Raw genomic sequence first — 27,916 nt, 5'->3', positions numbered from 1 at the left:
AGACATCTCACTTGGGTATATAAAATGAGGCGGGGTGTCCTCAGCACCCTCTCCTGCTGGTTGCAGCATCCTCTGGAGGAATCTTCACTCCACATAACCCTTGTGGTTTTGTTTCAGGAGGAAGATGAGATAAAGCCCCTCAGATGGAGGCCAGTTCTACCAGCCTCAAGAGGCTGAAATTTGGGAAGCTGAAGGTGGTACGTCGGCGCTTGCTGCAGAGATATGAGCACCAGCCCTTCATCTCCTGCCTGGCTGGTTTCTACAGCTGCCGGTGGAAGCGGTACCAGCGTGAGAGGACAGAGCCTGGGAAGTGCTGCTGCAAGATGGTAACTTGGCTCAGAACCAGCACAGGCAGGGATGTCTGTGAAGGGACAAGACAGTTGAAGCTGGCAAGTGGTTGATGTCATGGGCCAAAGGCATCTCTGCCCAACATCGTTTGGATCCCACTGGGCTGTTGGGTTTTGCTCTAAGTAGAGTGTTATAGAATCACAGACTGATTTGGGTTGGAGGGGACCTTAAAGATCATCTAGTTCCAACCCCCCTGCATGGGCAGGGACACCTCCCACTAGATCAGGTTGTTCCAAACCCCAACTAACCTGGCCTTGAACATTTCCAGGGATGGGGCAGCCACAGCTTCTCTGGGCAGCCTGTGCCAGTGTCTCACCACCCTCACAAGAAAGAATTTCTTCCTAAGATGTGATCTAAATCTCCCCTCCTCCTGTTTGAAACCTTTCTCCCTCTTCCTGTCACTCCATGCCTTTGTCAAATGTCCCTCCCCAGCTTTTCCGTAGCCCCTTCAGATGCTGTTAAGCGCTCTAATGTCTCCCTGGAGTCTTCTCTTCTCCAGGCTGAACACCCCAACTCTCCCAGCCTGGCTCCAGAGCAGAGCTGCTCCAGCCCTCCCATCATCTCCGGGGCCTCCTCTGGACTCTCTCCAACAGCTCCGTGTCCTTCTTGTGCTGGGGACTCCAGAACTGGGCCCAGCCCTGCAGGGGGGTCTCACCAGAGCAGAGCAGAGGGGGAGAGTTGTGCTTGCTGTTTTATGGTGTTTCCATAGCAGGCTCAGTTTGCCTGCACCATCGTGCAGCTGACAAACACGAGGCGGCAGGAAAGGACCTTGCACCAAACCCTCCTGGCCAGTCAAACATCTCAAAGCCATAGGATCAAATTGAAAGAAGTAAAATTTGGGATGGGTGTGCAGTAAGAACTGCAAAGAGGGTTGATGCACAGTGCAATTTCCTCTCATGAGCTGGTTAAAATCCTGTCATTCGTGAAGTCACGAGATCTGTTTTCCCTGCAAATAAATACTGCAGAGTACACTTTTGAGGACATCCCCCTGGTCACTGGGGACAGGCAGGGAAGGCCTCCCCATATGTGCTTCAGGAGGTTCAGCAGCAAGTCGTGTGTTTTAGGGACAGCCTAAAAATACCTGCCATTTGCTTTGGTTGCTTTGGAGTAGACAAGGCTCTGACCACTTGTCCTTCCTCCCCCTCTCCAGCGGGAATGCATGTTTTTCCCATTGCTAGTTGGAGCTTTCTGCCTTTCTCTGGTCTTTCTGTACATGAGCTCTGGAGCGAAAAATGACTACAATAACTTTGACTGGTAAGTACCATCTTTTCCTTCTCTCCTGCTCCTCGAGCAGGTCCCCAGGGTTGCTGGGAAGAGATGAGCACCCTCCCCAGCAGGACACTGTAGCCAGGAGCCAGAGATCTGGCTCCATAAATTCTTGGACTTCATCCAAATCGAATGCCCAGTGTGGGAAACTGTCAGGCTTGTGACACCCAGTGACTTCAGAGGTGCTGAGGCTCTGCCCTTTGCTTGGCTACAATTTTTTAGGTGTAAGAGTGAATTTGGGAGAGAAGAGAGGCATCATCACAAAATCTGTGAGTGACAGGGACTAGATAGCTCTTCCCTTTCCTTCTCCGTGTCCTTTTCCCTCCCCTTCTCTGTGTCCTTTTCCCTCCCCTGTTCCCCCTGAAGAAATGTAGTGGCTGGCATCAGAGGCATTGCACCAGCTGTCTCTCAGACTGAGAACTGCATGTTCCTGGGCTCAAGAGTAAGAAATAACCAGCAGGGATTTATGCAGATCCCTTACTTCTGCAGTACCTAGACAACAGTTCTGCAAATCTGGCCCCTAAACTTAAATTAAAATATAATATTTTTGGGAGGAAAGGTGTAATATCATTATTCATCTTATTGAGCTTTTGTGTAAAAAGTTAAACTTCTCCCTCTCTCTCTCTCTCTCTCTCTGTCTCTCCTGGGGCAAACCCTCTGCAGCTTCTCCATCTTTCTAGTATTTTCTCCATCAAAACCTGACTCACATCCCCTTCTTGCTGCTGTGCCCTACACTGCTGCAGGTTGCCAGGGTGGACTGTTGGCCTGAGTGACGTTGTCTCACTGTTCACCTTGTTGTCTTGTCTGCAACGAGCTGCTTCTGCCTCACAGGCAGCCTGGGAGCTCCCTGGAGCAAGGCCATCAGGGTGGTCCTGTGTTTTACCCCCCTAGCACACTGGGGTGTTGGTCTAATGCAATCGTGGGGTTGGGGAAGGGTGCTCTGAACCACTTTTGCATGTAGGTTGTCTCTCCCTCCCTTGGTTTTAGTGCTTTGAAGAATTCAAAATCTCAAGGAACAGGGTTGTTGTTCCCCTCCAGTCCCTGTGTGAAACAGAAACGCTATTACAATATTCTGTTGCTTTTTAGGTATACCTATATAAACCTGGGCTTCTGGTTTCTCTGGTCTCTTGTTGTCCTCACTGTGGCTGTAGTGTCGTTCATGTACATCGCGCTGTTATTGGTAAGTAATGTCCCTGGTGAGCTGACCATCATTTATGGTTCTAGAAAGTAAATACAGGGATGGCTTTAGTGGGTCAGACCAAAGCTCAGCCTAGCCCCGTGGATGATCCCTAGACACTGGGTGCCAGGGGAAGATGGGGAACAGGAGTATTGATGGTACTTTCTCCTCATGTCCACCTTCCGATGACCAATTTCATGTGGGGGGTCTCTGAGCCAGATGTAGTTTCTGTGATTTCTTTTGATGATTTCCATTCAATGGATTTGTCCAATGTCTCCTTGAAACCAGGTAAAGATGTGTCAGCAGTGGCTGCATCTAGATTTAGGGGGAGCTAAAGCTTGTTCCCTGTGCAGCTCTGAGTCACATACTGGTGGTGAGATGTCATCAAAGCTGAGTTATTCCTCTAATCCTGAATAAAACTGCTCATTAGAAAAATATAAACATTATCACTGAAGCTGCCTTGACTCACTCAGCTTTGCTGGAGGGTTTTTATTCAGGTAGAGCCTACAGATGGGGTCACAAAATGCTGCTGAACTTTATACCCAAAGAGACAATGTTCTTGAAATCCTCATTTACCCAAATCCTAGGAAATTTTCTCTAGAATTCTGATCTACTGGCTTCTTTGGTTATTGGACACATACCAAAAACAAGAGTCCCTTACATTTCTACCCAGTCCTCTTTCTTCCTCTGTCCTTTCCCTCATAGGAAACCTCCCAGATAAAGACATTGCTGGCTCATGGTCATCCTCCTGTCCACGAGGACCTCCAGGTCCCTTTCTCCTACCCTGCTCTCCAGCAGCTCAGCCCCCAACCTGTACTGGTCCATGGGCTTGTTCTTCCCCAGATGCAGGACTCTACACTTGCCCTTGTTGAATTTCATCAGGTTTCTCCCCGCCCAACTCTCCAGCCTGAATGGCAACCCAGCCTTCTGGTGTGTCAGCCACTCCTCCCAGTTCAGTGTCACCAGCAAACTTGCTGAGGGCACACTCTGTTCCCTCATCCAGGTCCTTGATGAAAATATTGAACAGTACTGGTCCCAGTACTGACCCCTGAGGGACTCCACTTGTCACAGACCTCCAACTAGATTCTGTCCCATTGACCACAGCTCTCTGACTTCTTCCCTTCAACCAGTAATGATCCCCCTCACTACCTGATCATCAAGACCACATTTCCCCAGTTTATCTACGAGGATGCTGTCAAATGCTTTACTGAAATCAAGATAGACCACATCTGCTGCCCTACCATCATCTATCCACCTAGTTACTTCCTCATAGAAGGCAATAAGGTTGGTAAAACATGACTTCCCCTTGGTAAAACCATGCTGACTGCTCCTAATGACCCCCATCTCCTTGATATGCCTAGAGACAGTGCCAAGAACAAGTTGTTCCATCACCTTTCCAGGGATGGAGGTGAGGCTGACCAGTCTATCGTTACCGAGGTCCTCCTTCTTGCCCTTCTTGTAGACTGGAGTGACATTTGCTATCCTCCAGTCCTCAGGCACCTCTCCTGTTGCCCATGACTTACCGAAGATGATGGAGGGTGGCCCAGGAATGACCTCCACCAGCTCCCTCAGCACCCACAGGTGCATTCTATCCGGACCCATCGATTTATGGATGTCCAGACTGCTTAACTGATCCCTAATCCAATCCTCATCTACCAAGGCAAACTCCTCCTTTATCCTGACTCCTTCTGGAGCTTTAGGGATCTGGGGCTCCTGGGGAGAGTCTACAGCAGTAAAGACAGAGGCAAAGAAGGCATTCAGCACCTCTGCCTTCTTTCTAATCTCAGTCACCAGGGCACCCACCTCACTCAGCAGTGGGCCTATATTGCCTCTGGTGTTAGTTCTATCTGCAATGTATTTGAAGAGGCCCTTTCCATTGTCTTTGACCTCACTAGCAAGGTTTAGTTCCAAGGAGGCCTTAGCTTTCCCTATTGCATCCTTACATCCTCTGACAAGAGTTCTATATTCCTCCCAAGTGGCCAGCCCCTCCTTCCATGATCCATAGATTCTCTTTTCCCACTTGAGTTTCCCCAGCAGCTCCTTGTTTAACCATGCAGGTCTCCTGGCTCCCTTACTTGATTTCCTACCCATTGGGACGCTCTGATCCTGAGCCTGCAAGATGTAGTCCTTGAATGTTGACCAACTATCTTGAGCCTCTTTACAATCTAGTACCCTGTCCCATGGGACTTCCCTTAATAATTGATTGAAGAGGCCAAAGTTGGGTTGGTCTCTTCTCCTAAGTAACAAGTGATAGGACAAGAGGAACTGGACTCAAGTTATGCCAGGAAAGGCTTAGATTGGATGTTAGGAGAAACTTCTTCACTGAAATACAAATTAAACACTGGAAGAGGCTGCCCAGAGCAGTGGTTGAATCACCATCCCTAGAGGTGTTTAAAAGCCATGTAGATGTGGTGCTGAGGGACATGGTTTAGCATTGAGCTTGGTAGAGTTAGGTTAATGGTTGGTCTTGATGATCTTAAAGGCCTTTTCTAGCCAGAATGATTCTGTGACTCTGGGATGCTGTGACTGGAGTCCATGCTCAGTCTCAGACCTGTCCCAACATGCATTTTGAAGTGCCAGGTGCTGAGGGTGAGGTTCTGGCTTTCACTCACCTCTGTGACCACAACAAGTGGTTTTTATCATCAGTTCCTGCTGTTCTTACCCATATCCTGATGTGTCATCATATACATCATATCATCAGTCAGTCTGTGAGCTGCTCGTGGCAGGAAATCTCTGTTTGCTTTGTTCATGCAGTGCCTGACACGATAGGTTTCTGGGGTCCTTTATCCCTGCTGAATTACAAATAAATAGTGGTTTTATTCTGCTGGGAGCAATAAAATAATAATAATAGAAAAGCTGCTTGGCCGTGCCCACAGGGATCAATAGCATCAGAAATTCTGTGGAGTAACTGAGCTCTGAGTAGGACAAATAACAAGATTTAATTACAAGGATTTTGTGACACCCTGGTGGCTCCAGGGCTCCACCTGGATTATTCAGCAGAGCCTACCTGCTTTTCCCAGTGGCCAAGGGCCAGTGCAGATGGTTGCAATGCTACTTTTGGCAGCTCAGAGCTTTGCCAGAGGTGGCCATGGGACATGAATACCTCTGAGATTGTGCCTCAGGAGGCTGTGGATCTGGAGTCAACCTCACAATCAGACTAACCCATCATAGCACATGCTAGAACTGGATTTTATATGATTATTCTGGTCTCGAGGAGCATGAAGACCACTGGGGCTGATGTGTCAGCTTGGCCATGCTCTGTCTGGATGCAAACATCAGCCAGTGTCCAGTGGACTTTCTTAGAGGAGTTTCATAACTTTGGCAGCACTGATGGGATGGCTGCAAACTGCTGGGGCAGGTGGTGGGCAAAGTGAAGCCAGAAAGGAAGATGGAAAAAAACGAGGTGAGATTGGTGTCCTACATGGTTCAACTCAGTCTTGGTCCTACTCTGTGTTGTGTAGACACATCCTCTTCTTCTCAGCATCTGAGTTCTAGCTAATGAGGCTAACAGCACTTGCCTTCCACTGAAGGGTGAAACACAGATAAACCTGAAAGAATACAGGTAGTCTGGATGTTATCAGACAAGTCCCACCAGAGAAACACTTCAGAGGTTCCTCTGCTCTGGGAAGATCCCCTATAGTGAAGGTCCATTTGCTCCTTACTTTTGTGGAGCTGTTAAGTGACCCACCCAAAGCTACTGGAAATTTCTAAAAGCACTTGCCCTGCTTGATTGCATCACCATGTCACTGTCATTTGGCAAAATTGCTGCATTCATCTGTGTTGAGCAGTGGGAGGCATGAGGGACCATGACCTGCTACCTAAATAAGAAGGAAAGAGGAGTGAGGAAAGTATTCATCACCACCACTCATGCTCCCACTGTCTCAAAGCATCCAGGGGTGTATGACAGTCCCACTCCTGCATGCTGGGTCTTGTGACAACAACTGGCTTGGCCATGCTGATCCCAGCAGGGTGCCTGTCAGAGAAGGACCCTGCCAGGAATCACCCCTCCATGGCTGTGTGCAGAGTTTCCCCTTCATTTTGTCTGGCCTTTCACTGTAACCTTTGAGGAACCACCCAGCAAAACATGGACAGCTTCACAGGACACTAAATGTAACCCAATCCTTCTACATCTGACTACATCTGCCATTGTGGGGACGGTGGCTGGATCACTCAAGCACATTTCAGGTCACTGGTGGCCAAATAGGTTGCCCCAACAATGCATCAGATCCCATGTTGTGGCTGAACAGTGTTGGATGAAGACTTATCCCTGTGCTATTGCAGGAAAGACTAGAGACCTTCACCCAGGCAACGTTTCCTTGGGATGTTTTGCATCAGCAGCCCATGGCACCAGAAAACTGAGCACACTGATGCCCCTCTCATAGCAAATGAGATCTCATAGCAACCAGTGACTAGTTTGGTTTTGTCTATGAGCACCAGACCTTCCCCTTTAATGATGGGACCCAACTGGTTCCCACAAGCCTGCTTCCATCACCTTATTGAGGACCACTGAAGCAAACACTCTTCTGCCCACCGGCCACCAGTGGCTGAACAAAAAGCTGCCCATCAAAGCACTTGCTTGCTGAACAAAGACACTCTCCATCTGCAGGCATCGTTGCCTTTTTTTTTCCAGACAGTCAATTTCAATTAATTCAATTGTTACCACTCCACAGGAGAGTTTTCTCATCCCTTTAAGATCGTCCAGTCCAGCTGTTTACCCAGCACTGCCAAGGCCACCACTAACCCATGTCCCTCAGAAACATATCTACACAGCTTTTAAATCCCTCCAGGGATGGTGACTCCACCACTGCCATGGACAACCTGTTCCAGGGCCTGACATCCCTGCAAGCAAAGAATTTTTTTTCCAAATATCCAATCTAAACCTCTGCTGGGACAACTTGAGGTCATTTCATCTTGTTCTGCAGTTCGAAGACACCAACAGAGAGGAAGAGACCAACACCCACCTTGCTACAACCTTGTTTCAGGTAGTCATAGACAGTCATAAGGTCTCCCTTCAGGCTCTTTTTCTTCAGACTTAGTGGTCACCTAAATCTACACGTCCATATACTTGTATTAGACAGTCCCAGGATAAGTGAGGAAGCAGTTTGGAAGAGCCAGAGTTGCTGGTACTGGTTGCTCTAGGTGCAAACCTCTGGGACATCATTGCTAATGGCAGCTGCTCTCCATGGAAGAACGTATCAGACAGGTCATAAAGCAGCTTTTGAGGAGCAGGGTGAAGCCAGGTGGTTGTGGCTTGAAATGTTGGAAAGCAAAGAAAACTCAAGTTGACTGTGCCAGAGCACACAGATAGACCTTGTCCACATCATGTCAGCTCAGTGGTCCATCAAGATATGTTCTCCTACAGTGATCAGTGCTGTGACTGCAAGAGTTCCTTCTTCACCCTCCGAGGATGAAACCTGGTGATTACTCTTCTTGTAAGCTGATAATGAGATGCTCTTTCCATCCATAAAGATGAGCTCACCCTCTGATGGCATTCCCAGGTGTGATGTATCATTCATGCCAAAGTTGTGCTGCAGCAGCAGGGGAGAGTCTGGCTGAGCATGGCCTGTGAAAGGAGTGTTTGGCTGTACCTTGGACAAGGACCAGATCTTTGTATAACATTGCTTGCAGAAAAGGGGCAAAAATGTCTTTTTTCATCCATTTTTCTGAAATAGCTTATTGAAACGGGGCTGACTTAAGATCTTCAGCAGTAATTCAGTTCTCTCTGAACTGCTCTTGTGGTTGCTCGTCAGGTACTGGGTGCAGGATTCGATGAAAGGAGGGTGACATGTCAAGAGATACTTAAAAGCTGATCTGTATTCTCTGCTGAACTTACATCACACTTCCAATCAGCACGATCCTGGAAAAAGAGGTGTTTGTGGCTGGGTGGGAAACTGGCTACATTCCTGCAGTTGTGTTTCATGAGAGCAGAGCCCCTTCCCTACATCTATATGTCCTGCTTTCACACAATGCTCCTGTGTTCCAGTCTGGAGGAACCTGGATCATAAATAATCCTTCTCAGTAGAGCAGTGATGGCTGCTAAGAGATACTTTTCTTTAAACCATCATATCTGGTGATACTTGTCCATAAACTGTCCCTTACAGTGGTTGGGAAGTTTGTTCCAGGCACTCAGAATCTTGAGCACAGACCTGTGTGTTGTCACAACACCAAGGTGCTTCTGGTGCAATTCATCACCAAGTTCCTTGCACCCACAGCAAGTTTTCTGATGACACCAAGCTGTGGGGTATGGTCAATGTGCTGGAGAGAAGGGAGGCCATCCAGAGGGACCTTGACAGGCTGGAGAGGTGGGCCAGTGCCAACCTCATGAAGTTCAACAAGGCCAAGTGCAGGGTCCTGCACCTGAGTCGGGGCACAAATACAGGTTGTGCAGAGAATGGATTGAGAAGAGCCCTGAGGAGAAGGACTTGGGGGTGTTGAGTGATGAGAAGCTCAACATGAGCAGGCAATGTGTGCTGGAGCCCAGAAACCAATCGTGTCCTGGGCTGCATCACCAATAGTGTGACCTGTAGGGCCAGGGAAGGGATTGTCCTCTCCCCGTCTGCTCTTCTGAGACCCCCATGCAGGGCTGGGAACAGCTCTGGGGTCCTCAACACAAGAAGGACATGGAGCTGTTGGAGAGAGTCCAGAGGAGGCCCCGGAGATGATGGGAGGGCTGGAGCAGCTCTGCTCTGGAGCCAGGCTGGGAGAGTTGGGGTGTTCAGCCTGGAGAAGAGAAGGCTCCAGGGAGACCTGAGAGCACCTTCCAGGGCCTGAAGGGGCTCCAGGAAAGCTGGGGAGGGGCTTTTCATAACTGCATGGAGTGAGAGGACAAAGGGGAAAACTGGAAGAGGGGAGATTCAGGTTAGACGTTAGGAAGAAATTCTTTATAGAATCAATAAGATTGGGAAAGACCTTCAAGATCATTGATTCCAGCTGTAATCCAACTACCACAACCACTAACCTATATCTTGAAGTGCCACATCTAAGCACTTCTTGAACACCTCCAGGGATGGTGCCTCCACCACCTCCCTGGGCAGCCTGTTCCAAGGCCTCACCACTCTTTCAGTAAGTACATTTTTCCTAATGTCCAACCTAAACCTCCCCTGGCACAACTTAAACCCATTTCCTCTAATTTTATTGCTAGTTACTTCAGAGAAGAGACCAACACCAGCCTCTCTACAACCTCCCTTCAGGCAGTTGTAGAGAGCAGGAAGATCTGCCCTGAGCCTTCTCTTCTTCAGGCTAAACACCCCCAGCTCCCTCAGCCTCTCCTCCTGTGACATGCCCTCCAAACCCCTCACCAGCCTTGTTGCTCTTCTCTGGACATGCCCCAGGACCTCAAGTGTCTTTCTTATCCTATGGCACCCAGACTGAACACAGTGCTCAAGCTGTGGCCTCACCAGAGCCGAGCACAGGGGCACAATCACCTCCCTACTCCTGCTGGACACACTGTGTTTGATGTAGTCCAGGATGGTCTTGGCCTTCCTGGCCACGCTGCTGTCCTGGGTACACTGTTCAGCTGGCCACCCACCAGGACTCCCAGATTCTTTTCCACTGGGCAGCTTTCTGGCCACTCCTCCCCAAACCTGTAGCATTGCTTGGAGTTATTGTGACCAAAGTGCAGGACCCAGCACTTGGTCTTGTTAAACCTCAGCCCACTGACCTCAGCCCATTGATCTAAGCTGTCCAGATCTCTCTGCAGTGCCTTCCTACCTTTGAGCAGGTCAATATTCTCACTCAGTGTTATCTGCCAACTTGCTGAGGGTGCCCTCAATCCCCTCATCCAGATCACTGATAAAATCATTGATAAAAACCAGAACTGGCCACTGTGAGGGTGGGGAGACCCTGGCCCAGGTTGCCCAGAGAAGCTGTGGCTGCCCCATCCCTGGCAGTGTTGAAGGGCAGGTTGGATGGGGCTTGGAGCAGCCTGGGCTGCTGGGAGGTGTCCCTGCCCATGCAGGGGGTTGGAACTAGATGATCTTTGAGGTCCCTTCCATCCCAAACCATTTTGTGATTCTGTGACTGGTTGCTGAGGTTTGGGTCAATTTGAAGAAACTCTTGATCAGATCCATGAACAGGCTTTATTCATCCTTTGCTTTGTGGTGTCCAAGGCCTCTCAGGTTGTCCCTTACTCTGGCTGGGGTTTGCTCTGTGCTTCACAAAAACCTTCTCCAAGGGCCCAGACTTGCCACATGGCATCCATTGAAAACTACAGAGTTTTTTTAATCTCCAAGGCAGTTTTTCCTGTTCTGAGATGTTCCTGTCTCTTGCAGTTCCTGTGATACTGTGGAAGTGTTGTCTCCCTTGCTGCCTGCTCTGTATTTTTGTGGTGCTTTGGAGGCGTTTTTTAGTCCCTGACCTCTCTCTTATGGCTGAGATGCCTCTAATCTCAACAAATGCACAAAAAATAGCAAGACTAGTGCTGTGTGGGCTCTTACCATAACATTTGACTCTGGCCAGCATTTCTTTTTCTGATTCTGTACTCACAAAGAAAAGTAATTAAAATGTGTACCCCAAAGTGCCCAATTATCTGTTACCCATGAAAGAGTTTTGATACTGCAGGGCAGCCTTGCTATTTGCTTGGTCATTTCAAAAGCATTTGTACTGCAGCAAGAAACTGTTCATACACCTGCCCTGCTGACAGCCTTGAGATTGTGCAGGAAGACCCAGAGTAAAGTGACTTCCCAATGCAAAAAGAATTCCAGAAGTACCTCACTGAACACAACTCATCATCTTCTACCAGGATGCCAACAATCTCTTCTTCTTTTCCCAGGTCCTAGCGATGTGTTTGCTTGCAGAAGGTCAGCAGCTCTACCTGCACTGGAGTCACAAGGTGGGGAGGGTCAGGGCTTTCTGGTAACTTGAATTCATGCTTTAAATCTACTGAGTCTGTGGTGTTTCTCTGCATTAAAAATCAGATTATGGGAAAAAGGAAGAGAGGGAAAAGGTTGACCTTAGGAGACCTGAGATACCCATAAGAATGGTGTCTCCACGTGAGCTGATCACCTAAATACCTTCTGAAGTCAGCAAAGGAAAATGAGTCCTTTGAGGAGGCAATTCATCCAGCTGCTGATCATAGACATCTAAATTAAGATTAATCACACTTAATGTAGCTTTCCCCCCATTCCCTATAAAGAAGCCTGCAGTGACTCATTCAGGTGAAGATGTTTAACATGTCTACATGGGGTAACCTGAAGACAAAGTTTTCAGGAGAAGCACAGCATAGTTTCCTGTAGCAGACTCCTCCAGCGGAGAAAAAAGTGACTGCTGTCTCTGCAGAAGAGAAAGTTGGTTTGTCCAGGGCATCCTGGTGCCTTTAGTTTAGCTTTTGGGTCTTTGGATGCTTTGGGAAAAGCCACCTGGATCTATAAAAGTGCAGAAACAAATACTCAGAGAGTTGTTGCTGCAAAATGATGCATTAGATCCCAATGATCCCAAATCTTACAGTGAAGAGATTAACTGGATGTGCAGATACTTGATCCTGTGTTTCTTCATTTAAGTGATGGAAACACTGTCATCTTTACTACTAAAAATTTGCTTTCAGAAGAACCAGAACAGTGTAGAACAATTTGTAAAAAAAACCCCAATATTGAGACTGCATCCTTGGGTGGAAGAGATTTAGGATGGATTATTAAGGTATTGATCCATAGGATCCCCCTGAAGAATGGTTATGGTCCAGTTTCTACTTGCACTTGGTTCTCAGCAGATAGATGATGTACCAAGAAGAACCTGCCATGGGAGTGTTTCCATTGCTGAGGCCTGTTGCAAAGCAGCTCATGGCATAAGGAAGCTGTGTTGCTGTCTCTTTTGGGGGGAATTCCTCACTGCTGAATTTAGCCATCTGCAGGTTAGGGATTTAGGAAGAAATTCTTCACTGTGAGGGTGGAGAGACACTGGAACAGGTTGCTCAGGGAGGTTGTGGATGCCTCATCCTTGGAAGAGTTCAAGGGCAGGATGGATGGAGCTTTGAGCAACCTGGTCTAGTGGAAGGTGTCCCTGCTCAGGCAGGGGGGTTGGAACTAGATGATCTTTAAGGTCCCTTCCAACTCAAAGCATTCTGTGATTCTATGATTTAATGTAAGCTGATCATCTAAGCTCCATCTACATCAAGAGAAAGAGAGAGGCGTCTTCCATCAGAAGGATCACCTCTAGAAATTCCTCTCTTTCTCCAGTGGTTACAGAGGGAGCCCTGAGGGCTGAGCTGGGTACCCAGCTCTTCAGTCCTGCCACACAGAAAAGCCTTGTCTGCTTTTAGTCCCATGGAATCTCTCTGAACTGACAGACTCAAGCTCACGTATCCTAAACTTACCAAGTCTGAGCTGCTTAAATAAGCCTGTGATTCAAATGGATGGCCCAGCCTGGGCAGAAATGCTGCAGCTGATTTATGTCTTCTTTGTCTCCCCAGATGGGGACTTTACTTGTCTTGGGCCTCTCCATCTCAGCCCTCTTTGTGATTTCAGTTCTCTGGGGACAAATATGGCAAACTGTCCGTCTGTCCTTCCAGGTAAGAGGGGCTGGGGTGGGTTTGAAAGAGCAACTTGTTTGTAGAAGTATCTTGTGGTAGTTGGCAGGAAGTATTCTTTCTGGTGGGTGTTTTGCAGGTGGGTTTTCCTGGCAGGGTATGTGGTTTTGAGTAAAATTTTATTGTGACTTCACGTTGGTTGACAACCAGTTGAAGATGAGCCAGCAGTGTGGCCAGGAAGACCAACGTCATCCTGGCTTGTACCAGGAATGGTGTGGCCAGCAGGAGCAGGGAGGTGATCCTGCCCCTGTGCTCAGCACTGATGGGGCCTCAGCTCGTCCTGGGTGCAGCTCTGGGCCCCTCACTGCAAGAAGGGTCTGGAGGTGCTGGAGCAGGTCCAGAGGAGACAACAAGGATGGAGAAGGGACTGGAGGGAAAGTCTGATGAGGAGAGGCTGAGGGAGCTGGGCTTGTTTAGCCTGGAGAAGAGGAGACTCAGGGGGGACCTTCTCACTCTCTACAACCACCTGGAGGGAGGTTGGAGTCAGGTGGGGTCGGGCTCTTCTCCCAGGCAACCAGTGACAGGACGAGAGGGCCTGGCCTGAAGCTGCTCCAGGGGAGGTTTAGGTGGGATATCAGGAAGCACTTCCTCATGGAAAGGGTGATCAGACATTGGGATGGACTGCCCAGGGAAGTGGTGGAGTCACCATCCCTGGAGGTGTCCAAGGAAAGGCTGGATGTGGCACTTAGTGCCCTGGTCTGGAGATGTGGTGGTGTCAGGCCATGGGTTGGACTTGATGATCTTAAAGGTCTTTTCCAGCCTTAATGATTCTGTGATTTCTTGTTGGGAGAAAGGAAGCCAAGACCTGAGGTTGAGTTTCAAGCTACCAGATGTGAACATGTCTGCTTGGGAAATCATAGCCTTTGTTTGGTTTGGGTTTTTTTTTGGCAAAAATGATTTAGATGTGCTGTTGATTTGCAAGTGCCCAGGGTGGGTAAATCACACCTCTTTTGCTGGTTGGGTTGCTGAAGCAAGAATTTTCTCCCTAATCAGCTCCTGCCAGTTCAGCCACTTTAACATGAACATGATTTTGGTCTTCTGTGACTTGGAAGAGCTTCACCCCCTGAGGGCAGGACAGCACAGGTTTTGGGGAGCTGGTGGGAAATGCTGGTGCCAGGTGGGACAACATGCTGGATTCAAGAGGTCAGAGTGCATGGTCTGTTGGCCTCCTGAGCTCCCAGTGCTGTTTAGTGTTTGACTATCCAGGTCCCTACATGTCTTGGGAAGGAAAAAGTATGTAGCCTTTGACTACACAGGTGTTAATTGGGCCTAGCAGCTCTCCTCCTTGTGGCCTACTGCTGGAGAACGTTCCATATGGACTGGAAGAGGAGTCACAGGTGTGACTGTGGGTGTTTGGGTGTTCAAGCCCTTTGAGATCATAGAATCATAGAATCGTGAAGGTTGGAAGGGACCTCAAAGACCATCAGGTCCCAACCCCCCTGCTGTGAGCAGGGACACCTCCCACCAGCCCAGGCTGCACAAGCCCCATCCAACCTGCCCTTCAACACCTCCAGGGAGGGGGCAGCCACAGCCTCCCTGGGCAACCTGTTCCAGTGCCTTCCTGCCCTCATGGGGAAGAATTTCTTCCTGATGTCTGACCTCAATCTCCCTTCTTTCCGTTTAAAATGATAAAAAAGTGCTTCAGCTGGCCTGCTGCTGTTCCCAAAATACATAAATCTTTTGTAGTCCCTGTGTCATGTCCATTAGCCCTGCAAAGATATCTCAGATATCCTGGACATCTCAGATGGCACCTCTGTTTATGCAGCTGCTTGTGATGGAAAGATACTGGTATTGAGTGTCTGGGGCAGACAGCATCACGTGCAGTAACATCTCTCAGTGGCTGCTGCCTCCTTCAAGCCTTCCAGCTTAGAGGATCAGGACTAGGCAATAGGAAAGATCTGCATCTGGATGGCTTCCTAGCACATACTTAATGTGTCTGTATCCAATTCTGGAGTCCCCAACATAAGAAGGACACAGAATTCCTTGAGTGTGTCCAGAGGAAGCCACAAAGATGATCAGAGGGGCTGGAGCAGCTCCCCTGTGAAGACAGGCTGAGGAAGTTGGGGTTGTTCAGCCTAGAGAAGAGGAGGCTCCATGGTGACCTTACAGCAACTTTCCAGTATCTGAAGGGGCCTACAAAAAAGCTGGGATAGGGCTTTTTACATGGCTGGGTAGTGAGAGGACAAGGGGCAATGGTTTGAAGCTTAAAGAGGGGAGATTCAGGTTGGACATGAGGAAAAAGCTCTTTCCTGTGAGGGTGGTGAGACCCTGGCCCAGGTTGCCCAGAGAAGCTGTGGGTGCCCCATCCCTGGCAGTGTTGAAGGGCAGGTTGGATGGGGCTTGGAGCAGCCTGGGCTGGTGGGAGGTGTCCCTGCCCATGCAGGGGGTTGGAACTAGATGATCTTTAAGGTCCCTTCCAACCCAAACCAGTCAGTGATTCTATGATATGATAATAACAGTCAGTTCTGGCTGGAACAGAAACCACGGGGCTCTGATGAGAGTGAGAAAATGATGCACTGGTGTTGTTGACAGATTGGCCTTGTTTTATGAAAATTGTATCATGCCAACATCCATTTAGTGTCTGTACAAGCGACAAACTATTTCTGTGTGGTTTCCAGCTTTGCTCATGCATTAATGATAAGCCCAGAAGTGATTTTTAGCTTCTGATCTTCTTTTTTACTCTTCAGGATGAAAGTCTAGTTACCATATCTCTCCAGCACTAGGTATTATCTAACATACCATAAGCATTAAATGAATATATTGGTTTGTGTTACTAAATACAGGAAAGTATTTACACATCAAGTTAAAAGTTATTTTAAAAAAAGATATAAAAGAAATGCAATTAGGCCTAATGGAAGTGAATGAAATGCTTTTTAATAGAGGAAAATGAATTGTTTTTCTGCAGTATATTGATAATACATGAAGCTGGTACTGCAGGGGGGGTGTGATTCTAATAAAGTCCATGATCAGTCATGGACCAGATGAACTATTTCTCTTATACCACAATAATTAATTCCATAGAGGTGTCAATACCACATTTTATCACTCAGGTTGGTAGAGATCAGTTTCATGATTTAGCTGCAGTGTGCTCTGGAGATGAGTGTTAGCTGGGTGGGATTGGATTGGGTTAGATTGGATGAAACTGGGTGCTGCTCACAGGTTGTGGTATAGCAGCAATGGCACTCGTGTCCTGGTGGACAAGGACAGCCAGGTCCTGCCCTCTGCCCTTTAATGGTTTTAACTGGAAGAGCTGAGATTTAGACTAGATATAAGGAAGACATTTTTTACAGTGAGGGTGGTGAGACACTGGCCCAGGTTGCCCAGAGGGGTGGTAGGTGCCCCGTCCCTGGAAACGTTCAAGGTCAGGTTGGAAAGGGCTCTGAGCAACCTGGTCTAGTTGAAGATGTCCCTGCTGGTGGCATGGAGGTCAGAACTAGATGAGCTTTAAAGGACCCTTTCAACCCAAACCATTCTGTGATTCTAAATTCTGTGTCCCCTTCAGCTGACTTAGGAGAAAGGAGAGCTGTGTGGTGCAGTGAGGAGCACTCCTCAGCCTGGGCAGCTGGCCTGGCTGGGGACACATATCTCTCCTCCAAGTCCAGAGGTGCTGGGTAGATCCAACACAGCTGCTCCCAGAGGCTGAGCTGCTGGTGATCTGCAGCAGGAGCCCATACAGGTGGAAGGCTGTAGCTGTGTTGGGGTTTGTTTCCATCTGTTTCTGTACTTCATCCTTTGAGTAAAGTCCTTTTCTCTCCTTGCCAGATCACAGCCCCCTATCTCCACATAGGGGCAATAGCCATCATGGTCCTCCTGTCCTGGCCCGTGGCTCTTCATGCTGTCAGAGCAGATAAGAAAGGTAGAGTAGCTCTGCTTCCTGCTCCCTATATGACAAAAGATGGATATCAGTGTGGGAAAAGAGATGTGCAGGAGCCCTTTCCTTCCACATTTGCATTCCAGCTGGAGGAGACTCTTCTGTGTATCCCAGGGAAATGAGTGGGGCTGGGGCTTGGGCTGTGCAGTCCTGTGGCTCTCCAGGTGCCTTACTGGTTTGCAGGCTCCCTTGCATAGTTTTGGCCTGTACCAAGACAGTGATTTGCCTTAAGATGGAGGGGATTAGCAGAAGTACCCATGTTCTGAGTCATGGATGGAGGTTTCTTCAGCCTTCTGAGGGACAAAGCAGCCAAGGCAGCTCTCTTGGCTGACCTTTGCTTGCTGTGCTCAGCTTCCCTGTCTCAGAAGGGATCTCCACTCCAGTCAATCCACTTTGGACTAGTCCATCTCAGTAGAAACCAGCTGAGATAGGGCAAAGAGCTTTTTGATCAGTTCCTAGTGCTATCCCATGGGAAGTTCCTGATCATGTCTGAGAAAATTGACCGAGTAGCGTAAAGACAAGGCCAGGAACCATTGCAGAAGAGACTGGCTCTGGGACTGGCTGTTTTTGTCTGACCTAATCTCTCCATAAAGCTGAAATTATCTACATGACACCCACTTAAAGATGTTGATTTGTAATAAAAATGACAGGCAGAATGGGGCTAGTGAAGGCATTTTTTCCCCTGCCCAGGATTTTTCTTATTGAACTACTGGTTGGGAGTTTGGGGGGAAAATACACTGTGACCCCAGACATTACAGTCCACCACACCTAGTGAACTCTCCACTCAATACATCAGCTTGGTGTAAGCCCTAGTTCCTCCAGATCCACTGGCACAATGTGCAGAGGGAGAGGGGTGGTGATATCCATTCAGAAAGGTGCATAGGTAGGTAGGTGCATAGGTGCTCATTTCTCAGAGGATTTTTTTTCTGATTGCTGAGCTGAAAGCTCACTGGGGCTCTTGGGCAACGTGTCAACAGTCTCCAGACCATAGGTAATGAGCTGAGAAACCTTCCAGTACCTGAAGAGCCTACAGGAAAGCTGGAGAGGAACTTTATACACTGGCATGGAATGATAGGAAGAAGGGGAATGGTTTTGAACTGAGAGAGGGGAGATTTAGATTAGACATTAGATAGAAATTCTTTCCTGGGAGGGTGGTGAGACCAGGTTGTCCAGAGAAGCTGTGGCTGCCCCATCCCTGGCAGTGTTGAAGGGCAGGTTGGATGGGGCTTGGAGCAGCCTGGGCTGGTGGGAGGTGTCCCTGCCCATGCTGGGGGGTTGGAACTAGATGATCTTTAAGGTCCCTTCCATCCCAAACCAATCTGTGATTCTGATATGCAGTCAGAGTCTGTAGGATTCTGTAGGTCACAAACTGAAGGTCACTGGCAGCAACCTGAATGAACCAGGGAAGTGTTCACCTTAAGAGGATATAACACAGCTGAAGGAGAAAGGTTCCTCCTCTTCACTGTGAATGAAACTTCAAAATGTTGCTTGTTCTTATCTCTGTAAGAAAAAAACCAGCATCCTTCTGCTGAGGGTTGTTTTTATACAGATGGGGTTGATTTCGTTGCACAACCTGTAAAGAAAGAATCATAGAATCATAGACTCACAGAATGGTTTGGGTCGGAAAGGACCTTAAGGATCACCTAGTTCCAACCCCCAATCATGGGCAGGGACACTTCTGACTAGAACATGTTGCTCCAAGCTCCATCCAGCTCGCCCTTGAAATTAAGGCCATGTCCCTCTGTAGTGCACAGCAAGATGTAATTAAAGCACCTAACCCTGCAGTCCTGACTTAGACAGTCCACGTCCTTGCTTTGACCAGTTTGCTTTCCTGGGTTGCATTTTTTTGGACAGTGAAAATGAAGGGCAAAAAGGGATGGAATAAAGGATGGGACAAAGCCCAGCAGCTACTTAGCTGGAGGGCTGCATTAAAATCAAGCCACAAGACAAACTCATATATTACCATCTGGATTAACTCTAGCCTTCCTCCTTCAAATTCTTTCAGTTGTTCGGGTGATAATTGTTGGTCCATACCTGGCTATCCTTCTCTTTCTTTTCTTGATACCTCTGGGGATGTACTCTCCTTGCATCAGAGAGATGGGGACACTTGGACCAAAGCCAGCCCTCATTGGACACCGTGGAGCACCCATGGTAGGTCTGGAGAAGTTATTTTACATTATTTCTTCGTCCTGTGTCTTGTTACCTCCGGCCTCATCATCTGTTTGGGTTCTTTTTTCCCATGAAATCTGTGGAGGGTGGGAGGGGAGGTTTTTCCATTTGGAACTGCATGCCAAAGGCATCACTGCATGGACAGGGATAACACAGTTCCTGAGGGAGAAGATGGGTTTGGTGGCTAAAGGGGAAGACAACAAACAGCAGACTTTAACAAGATAATGTTCCTCCCTTAAAATAAATCAGAGGTGTTACAAAGAGTACTTACAAAGTTAGTTACAAAGAAAGTACTTACAGACTCCTCCAGAGTGTGTTTGAAAATGATCTGCTTGTGTGCTTTCTTTTTTCTTTCCAGTTGGCACCAGAAAACACTGAGATGTCATTTCAGAAGACAATTGAACATGGTGGGGATGGTCTTGAGACAGACGTCACCATTAGGTAAGGAGAAGACATTGCATCTCACAGAATATCTGCTGCTGCTTCCAAGAGTTGCCTTTGGGAGATGCAGCTCCAGGGAATGAGGTTTTGCTGATGGCTGGGACAGGGTCCCTCAGTTGGCCTGTGGTGACAGGGGCTGTAGGGCATGGCTGTTCCCAGGCAAATCAATAAGCTGTGAACAATCATTATTTCTACAGTGTGTTTCAAATATTTTGCAGAGTATAAAGCCAAGTCCCTACCCCTGGCCTGACTTACAGGCCACAGTGAGGGTTGTATCAGGCCAACAGAAAATTGTGTCCAGGCTTGTGACAGCATTGTCCTAATTGCTAGATCTTTTATTGCTTTTGTTTGGGGAACCCATTGCCATGGGTTGCTAACACACTGTGCAGGATGAGCAGTGAATGAGAAAAATACTAATGCTTATATGTTCTGCTAATGTGGACCTTTCTGACAGAGAACATTTTGCCTTTCCATCACTGCCTCTTTAGGCTTCAGTCCTCTGAAACCCATCAAAACACTTCAGTGTCAGCAAAATGAGATTTCAACCATAAAGTTACTATCCATTTTTGGAGGGGCTGGCAGATATAAGTGCCATCATCTCCATTTTCTCCATGGCTTCTCTGAGGCCACCCAGCAGTATTTAAGCTGGAAATAATCTGTTGTCTTGAGACTCAACCTTCCCCCTTATCCCACCTTCTGCACAGAAGGAGGTCCTACTGCTGCAGTCAGGGTGGCCCATGTATTCTGACCTGGCATGAGTCTGCTCACACCATGAATGAACCTGCACCCCAGGTGACCTGAACTCTTGTTCTCCAACAGCTATGATGGGATTCCTTTCCTCATGCATGACAACAGCCTAAAGAGGACAACTAACATCCAGGAACTCTACCCCAATTACAGTGATAAACATGCTGCTTTTTTCTCCTGGGATACCCTGAAGGAGTTGAATGCTGGAATGTGGTTCTTTAAGGTAAGCATCAAGGACTATCATAGAATCATAAAACATGTGGGATTGGAATGGACCTTTAAAGCTCATCTAGTCCAGCCCCCCCTGCAGTGCACAGGGACCTTTTAATCTGGCTGCTCAGAGCCTGCTCAAGCCTGACCTTGAATGTCTCCAGGGATGGGGCCTCCACCACCCCTCTGGGCAACCTGTTCCAGAGCTTCACCACCCTCAAATAACTTCTTCCTAATTTCTAATCTAAATCCACCCTGCTCTAGTTTAAGGCCATTGCCCCTCGTCCTATCACTACACACCCTTGTAAATCGTCTCTCCCCAGCTTTCCTACAGGCCTCTTTCATATACTGGAAGGTGCTCTAAGGTCTCCCCAGAGCCTTCTCCTTTCCAGGCTGAACAACCCCAACTCTCTCAGCCTGTCTTCATAGCAGAGCTGCTCCAGCCCTCTGGCCATCATCATCAGGGTAGGGAAGAGACACCAAGTGGGTAGTTCTTAATAGCATGAATGTTCGGAGGAGAACTACAGGTTGAGCCAAAACTCAAAAGAGTCAGTAGAAATACTTCAGCTGGAGTCTTCTGGGTTTGTCCAGTTGGCCTTTGGGCATAGGAGACCTAAAGCAATTGGCTGGTGGGTGTTCTTGTGGCTCCTTGTCATGGCAGCAGCAGAACACATGGAAGGAGAGCAACTTGTGCAAGGTGCTGTGTCTGACAGTCACTGCTAACATGGTGGGCCAGAAGCAGAGCAGAGTTAGGTCTGAACTACATAATTAAGGGCCCAGGAGCAGTGTCCTCACAGCCCAGCTTCACTTCCCTTGTTTCTCAGGTAGAAAAGCTAAACAACATAAAATATCTTCACCTACTGGGGGTTGATGACCCAACTTTTTCCCTCTTGGAGATGTGTGCAACTGACTCCCAGAGGCTGGATTGATTTCCTTTTTTCTATCTCTTTATTTCTAGGACAAACCATTTGCATGCATGGGCTCACTGTCAAGGGCAGATCAAGACCAGGCAATGAATCAGTCAATTTACACCCTGAGCAGTTTCTTACGCCTCGCAGACACTCATAATAAGCTTGTGATATTTGATCTCTACCGTCCTCCATTGACACATCCTTACAGGAACTTATGGATCAACAGAACTCTGGAAGTCATCCTCAAAGAAGTGAGGATTAAACCCCATCTGGTAGGTTTGTCCCAGTCCTCTGTAGCCCTTTACTTGCTCTCCAAATTGGGATGTTAGAGTCATAACCTGCGTGATTTCATTTGCATGAAGTCCAGCCCCTTGCATATCACTTCTTTAAAGAGGCATCAGTTGGATTCTCTGGATACAAAATGGTGTAACCCTACAGCAGCACATGGAAATGAGCCTCTGGATACACCAGCTGGTGGTTTAGCCCCCAGACTTCACCTTTTCATCATGACAATAATTGGCAGCCTACCCCCTGCTGCCTATACATGTTTTATATATTGCACAAAATTAAATTAAATTGCCCTGGCTTAAATTAAAATACATGGAGTTGGAGCCTTCATTGCCTTTCTCCTTCCCCAGGCAATTCCCTGCTTGGGTTGGATACTAAATCCATGTGGATCAGGTTATGTATCCACAGATGTCTGGGGGCTTACGTTGACCTGTATCTGCTGAAGGTCTCTTCTCCCCTGCTGGGAGAATGGGAGAAGAGAATCTTTTTCTGTTGCCTTTCCCATAAACCAAAGCTGTCTTCTCATCCATGTCAAACACCACAGCTTTTGTTAGGCTGTGTGAAGTGTGGTCACTGATGTCAAGGTGATAAGGCAGAAACACTGAATACTTAATTCTCGATGAAAGTGCCTTGCAAGTGTGAACCCTCCAGCCACATGTTCTTTGATCACTGAAAGAAATACTTCACTTGACAGGCTGGGGTGAGCTTCTCAAGACCTTCTCTTTGCTGGGTTTGTGTGAAGGGCAGAGCACATCACTAAGTCTGCTGTGGATTCACTGGGTTCTGTTGTTGCCTGCAGGTCTTATGGCTGGACAACAACTTCAGGTCCTTAGTTCGGTCTGTTGCTCCTGAGTTTCAGCAGACAAGGGGCACTAAGGCCCCAGTTGAAGACCTATTGATGAACAAGATTGACAAACTCAATCTGGCCTACACTGAAATGTCCAGTGAAGATATCCGGTAGGTTGCAGTTGCAGCCCCAAGTGGACTGCATCTGGGCTTGGTTTGCCTCGTGTGTGGCAATGTGTCCCTCCAGTGACCAACTCCAGGATCTATAACATTTTGGGAAGAGCTCCTTAAAATCAAGGGGCCATTCCTATCACAGTTTGGGAGTGGAGGACTGCAGTTCACTCCTACCATTGACCCTGTGTGTGACCAAGAGGTGCCATCTGTAATTACACCCCCTCTGCCCTCAGGTCCCTATTTACTTGACCAGGATCTCAGGATCTTCTGGGTACAATAACAAAGAACTCCTGATTTATTGTCTTTCTCCTCATGCCACCCTCAGTCCCACCAGCACTGAGTCATGGAGAATGAACAACTGTGTAACCTCCTGTGGCTCTTCCACAAATGTCAGTGTGAGTGCATGAGGCTGTGATGAGAGACCATCACCCACTTGTAGGTGATGCTTTGGGGATTTCATTTCTTGTCTCTGTTACTCCCAGTTGCTTGTGACACACTGAGAATGTCATCTCTCCAATGAAAGGCTCCACATTTCACTGCAGGAAAAGAGAAAAAAAAGAAAGTCCAGTTTCACTGTCCAGCTCTGCTTTTGTAAATAGTTCCAGTACACAAAAACATTGAAATCTAATGAAAAAAAAAAAATAATAATCCTTTGGATGAGAGTAGTGTTCATGTTTTCTCAATTATCATCGTTACAGTAAAATCCTAAATAGATCCACTTGGGTAAACCTTGGATATATCCTATAGATCCTAGATAGAGTTACAAATGCTGATACTGATGATCCCTTCCTTGACTGTTCTACAGAGGATGATCTTACTTCATAGCTTACTTCAATAGCTTTTAAGAAATTAAAAAAAAAAAAATTGGAGTTGCTGCAGCAAACAGAACACACATGAGCAGCCAACTTTGAGCTGGTTTTGAACACACTGCTGGGAGGTTGCAAACACATCCTTACATTGGTTCGTATGGTAGAAGAGTAAGGGAAGATGTCACCTTTTGGACATTTTACCTGCATTTTCTTCCCCATCAGCTATTCTGTATTGACCAATTGTGTATGATTAATTATTGGCTGGTTAGCTTTCCTTTCTACTCCTTATCTAGGTCCCAAAACAAGCCTCTCCTACAGAAAAATTGCTGTCTCCTCTTGAGTCAGTCCAAAAGAAGTACTGACCCCCTTGCTTAATGAAGGCAATTGCCTTTTGGTCTTTTAAAGGAAATATGCTGAAGTAAACATCACCACCAACTTCTACGTGATCAATGAGCCATGGCTTTACTCCCTGGCGTGGTGCTCTGGGGCACACTCTGTGACCACCAATTCTGTCCACATGCTGAAGAACCTCAGCCAGCCACTCTTCCTCATGGTAAGTGAAAATCCTCCCCCTCCCAGGGGTAGGAGGTAGGGTTGGGATGTTCATGGTTATGGAGACCATGGATAATGGACCCTTTGCATGAAGGGGACTTGAGTTGAAACTGGGCTCACCTGGAACCTCTGAGTTACTCCAGGTATCTCCAGGCCCTTCTCCTCCTTTCTCTTGGCTCAGGTGGAAGCACCCTCCTTGTTGGGAGTTGCAACTTGGGCCTTGAGATGGGTGAAAAGAAGGCATACTGAGACTTGTGTGAGGAGAAAGGAAAGCCTTTGAGGGTGCAAGCTGCTGGATGAGGATTTCCATGTCTAAGCTTTTGAAGAACCTTATTGATGCCAGAAGGTCCTCGTTTCCTAGGGCTTTCCACTGCCCTTCTCAAACTTGGTCTTATTCCACAAGCCCAAGGGAAACAGCCATAGCCATGACCCTTCCTTGCTCAGAGGAATTTTGTTCAAATATCTTGTCTGTTCCCTAATCTCCCTTGGACAACCTGTAAGGTTAAGAAGCACCTGGGGCACTGGTCCCACCAGAGTCCTTACAGCCTAAAGGTTACTACTTTAACTGGCTTCACCTTCTTGAAGTAGGTTTTTAATGCTGCCATCCAGGCACAACAGGGTTTCAGTCCATTCTGAGGGTGGGTGGAGATCCAGTCTAAGGATGAGTCTTCACATGCTCTTAGACTTAAAACAGGAGCCACCTCAGACCCTCTGTGGTGTTCACTAAGACTGTTTTGCCAGAGAAAATGAGATGCCACCAGTTGATGTGACAGTTGGAGGGAAGCAGAGAGGACTACAGGGCCTGCCTGTACCCACAGGAGGTCCCTGTTGTATTCACTGTGATGTGGTACAATCTTCCTGGCCACATAACAGACTTGTTTTTAAGAAGGATGATTTGGCACCAACACCCGCTGGTGAGTGGTCACTTTGAGATGCCACCAAATACTTTAAACACCTGAGGGGTGTTGCTGCACATGCAAACCAGGCAGCTGAACAGCCATATTTGAGTAACAAGGAAGAGTTTGAGCTACTTTTTTTGCTTATCTTGTGACCCTTGGTGGTGGACACAACCTCTTTTGCTGTCTTCCAGACACCACAGCAGTACAACATCATGTGGATCCTGACAGATCTGACCTCTGTGCTCCTCATCTCACTTGTCTTCACTCTGCACTGGTAACTACCAAGTTGCTAATGGCCATTCTAATCTGATATTTCGTGCCAGGTAGAGGGAAGGAGGGTTGCTTCCAGGTGGTCTGAAGGGTTAGAACTACTCTTGAGAACATTACCTTTTCCTTCAGGAACTAGAAGAAAGCCCTGAAAGTCTCCCAAAAGCTCTCTGCTTCTCTTGCTTGCTCTCATTTTCCCTTTCTATTTTGGCAGCTCAGGCATCGTCTACCCTCAGGATTCAGTGGAGACCTGGTGGATTTACAGTAGCAACATAAACCAGTTATCAAAGCTGATGGGCTGAGAAAGGAACTGATTTTTTCTGTTATTACTGTTTAGACACTGTTGCCTTGGACTGACTTAGAGGAAAGTTCAATGTTAATATTGGAGCATCCCCTGCTTCTCTGTCTGCACGTGCCAGAGCCCCTGAGGAAATCCATCCTCACAGCTGAAAATGTCTGAGAGTGTCACAGGCACCACATTGTGTTTCCTCCCACGCTGTCAAAGACATTGGTTCTGGTTAATAAGTGGGAAATCTGGGGCTCCTGGGACAGGGTCACTCCAGCGGGTCGGGCGCCGGACGCTCTGCTCTGCCACGGCTGGATGAGGAACTTCCCTGCGCTCCTGTCCCACTGGTGCCCAAGGAAAGCAAGAGATGCTGGGCTCAGCTCTTCAGCTGGCCAGCTGTGGATGGGTGGAAGGACCAGCCCAGGGGTTTTCTGCAGGGGTGCTGGCAGCACAACTGTGCTGCAGGTGACAGCAAGGGGAAACTTCGGGAAGCTCCTGGGTGAGCAGTCTGGCTTGCTTGTAACTGTGGCTTGCTTTGGCAGAGGAAAGGGTGGCAGCTTTAGTTTTGCTGTGGGATGGTGGAGGAATTAATTAGTAGCAGTCTGGCCAGGTGAGGAACTAGCAGCTCTACAGCCATGTATGTTGGGCATCCAGGCTTTTCCCTTCCCAAGGCAAAAGGCTCCTTCCCTTCCTTTCCCTTTCACCCTGCCCTGCTCTCCTCAGGTCCTGAGTGGCTTTAGTGGCTGTCACCTTGCTTTCCAGAGTGGTTCACAGTCACCCCTGCAATCCATCACCACCACCACCAGACCTTCCCATGCCTGTCTCCTCCAGGCTGGTGTTCATGTGGTGTGTGCATTTCCCAGGGCCCTGCAGATGCTTCTGATCCAGCCAAATAACCACCTCTTCTGGGCTGGCATTGCAGGAAGGGCATTCCCAGCCCTGCCAGCAGTGCTCTGCATGGTCTTGTTTGCCAGATTTATCAAAGCACCAAAAATTACTTCTAAATTTCCCTGGCTGCTTAGGAGCCACCAGCTGCAAACATTTCTGGGGCTTTTGAGCACAAAGTTGCCTTCAAAATGCAGTTGCAGAGGTAAAGCGTAGACTTGTAGACATCAGTCATGCACTAGAGTCCCTCCTTGGTAAGGACCTGGAGCAAATCCTAAGATATCAGGGGAGTTCCTGCCCTGACCAAGTAGAAAAAAGGTGACCAGGGCATGAGGGACCTGAAAGGGGAACACAGTGAGTGGTGGCCTGATCCAGGTGCTTTGCCTCATGCAGGTGGCGAGAAAGGACCGTCTCCTGCTGTCCCCAAGAAGATGGCTCCATGCTGGAGGGTGGAACCTACAACAAGTTCAGGACAGGTGAGCAGGGTAAGAGGAGCCAGAAGCTGCATCCTGCTCAGGGCCATCTCTGTGGGGGCACCGGGTTGGTGACGGGTTCCCATGCTATGCTGAAGGATGGTTGCATCCTGGGGGGTCTCAATCTCAGGTGCAGGTGGCAATGATTTCTCCCTCTATTCAAGCACTGGTGAGACCATGTCTAGGCACTGGGTCCAGTTCAGGCTCCCCAGGACCAAACAAATGGGAGTAAGCTGGGTGAGGCCCCTAAGCTGGAGGATGGGGCATAGTGGGAGAGAAGATCAAGGGGCATCTTCTCACTGCAACCATCTAATGGGAGGGTGTGGAGAAGATGAAGCCAGATGTTTCTTGGATGTGCAGTGACAACAACACAAGCTGTAACCTTGGAAGTTTGACTAGATAGAAAGAAAGAGATCTACAGGTGGTCAGATACTGGAACAGGGGCCCAGACAGGTGGGGGATATCCATGCTCAGAAATGTCCAGAGCCCAGAGCAGCCCGACCTAATTGGCCCTGCTTCAAGCTGAGGTTGGGCCAGAGCCCTCTAGACATCCCCTCCAATAAGCATTCCTCTGCCATGCTGTGCAAAAACAGCCCAGAGGCACCGAGCACCCTTGGGTCAGCAAGGCAGGGTGGGATTGGCTGGGGACTCTTCCATGCTCTGTATTTCTGCACCCATGGAGCTATGACGCAGAAAAAATGACCTAACTTGGGCTGCACTCCTTGTCAGCCAGGCTGTGATTGCTCACGAGGGCTGGGAAAACAACTGCAGGTCTTTTGGTAGCTCATGTGTGTCCCTTTCTCCAGAGCTCAGTGACATACCTACTGTCGTGGCCTGA

General features: G+C 48.2%; 1 protein-coding gene across 1 annotated transcript; it reads left to right on the top strand.

Moving 5' to 3' along the window:
• The first annotated feature begins 143 nt into the window (after nucleotides 1–143).
• Nucleotides 144–27,916, top strand: GDPD4 (glycerophosphodiester phosphodiesterase domain containing 4). Its single transcript, XM_051608733.1, has 15 exons — nucleotides 144–326; nucleotides 1,499–1,602; nucleotides 2,701–2,794; nucleotides 11,562–11,621; nucleotides 13,194–13,292; nucleotides 17,073–17,166; nucleotides 19,187–19,332; nucleotides 19,709–19,791; nucleotides 20,611–20,761; nucleotides 21,707–21,931; nucleotides 22,747–22,904; nucleotides 24,122–24,269; nucleotides 25,359–25,441; nucleotides 26,999–27,081; nucleotides 27,885–27,916. Exons 1-15 carry the CDS (start codon nucleotides 144–146, stop codon nucleotides 27,914–27,916), a joined length of 1,743 nt encoding a protein of 580 aa, XP_051464693.1.

This window comes from Apus apus, chromosome 1 (genome assembly GCF_020740795.1).
Source record: "Apus apus isolate bApuApu2 chromosome 1, bApuApu2.pri.cur, whole genome shotgun sequence".
NCBI lineage: Eukaryota > Metazoa > Chordata > Aves > Apodiformes > Apodidae > Apus > Apus apus.
The sequence above is the reverse complement of the archived record's forward strand: the minus strand, read 5'-3'. Positions and strand labels throughout refer to the sequence as shown.

Coding starts and splice junctions, on each gene's coding strand:
- GDPD4 (XM_051608733.1), top strand. CDS start 144: ATGGAGGCCAGTTCTACCAGCCTCAAGAGGCTGAAATTTGGGAAGCTG. Junction 19,792..20,610: donor GAGACAGACGTCACCATTAG/GTAAGGAGAAGA, acceptor GTTCTCCAACAG/CTATGATGGGATTCCTTTCC. Junction 22,905..24,121: donor ATGTCCAGTGAAGATATCCG/GTAGGTTGCAGT, acceptor GGTCTTTTAAAG/GAAATATGCTGAAGTAAACA.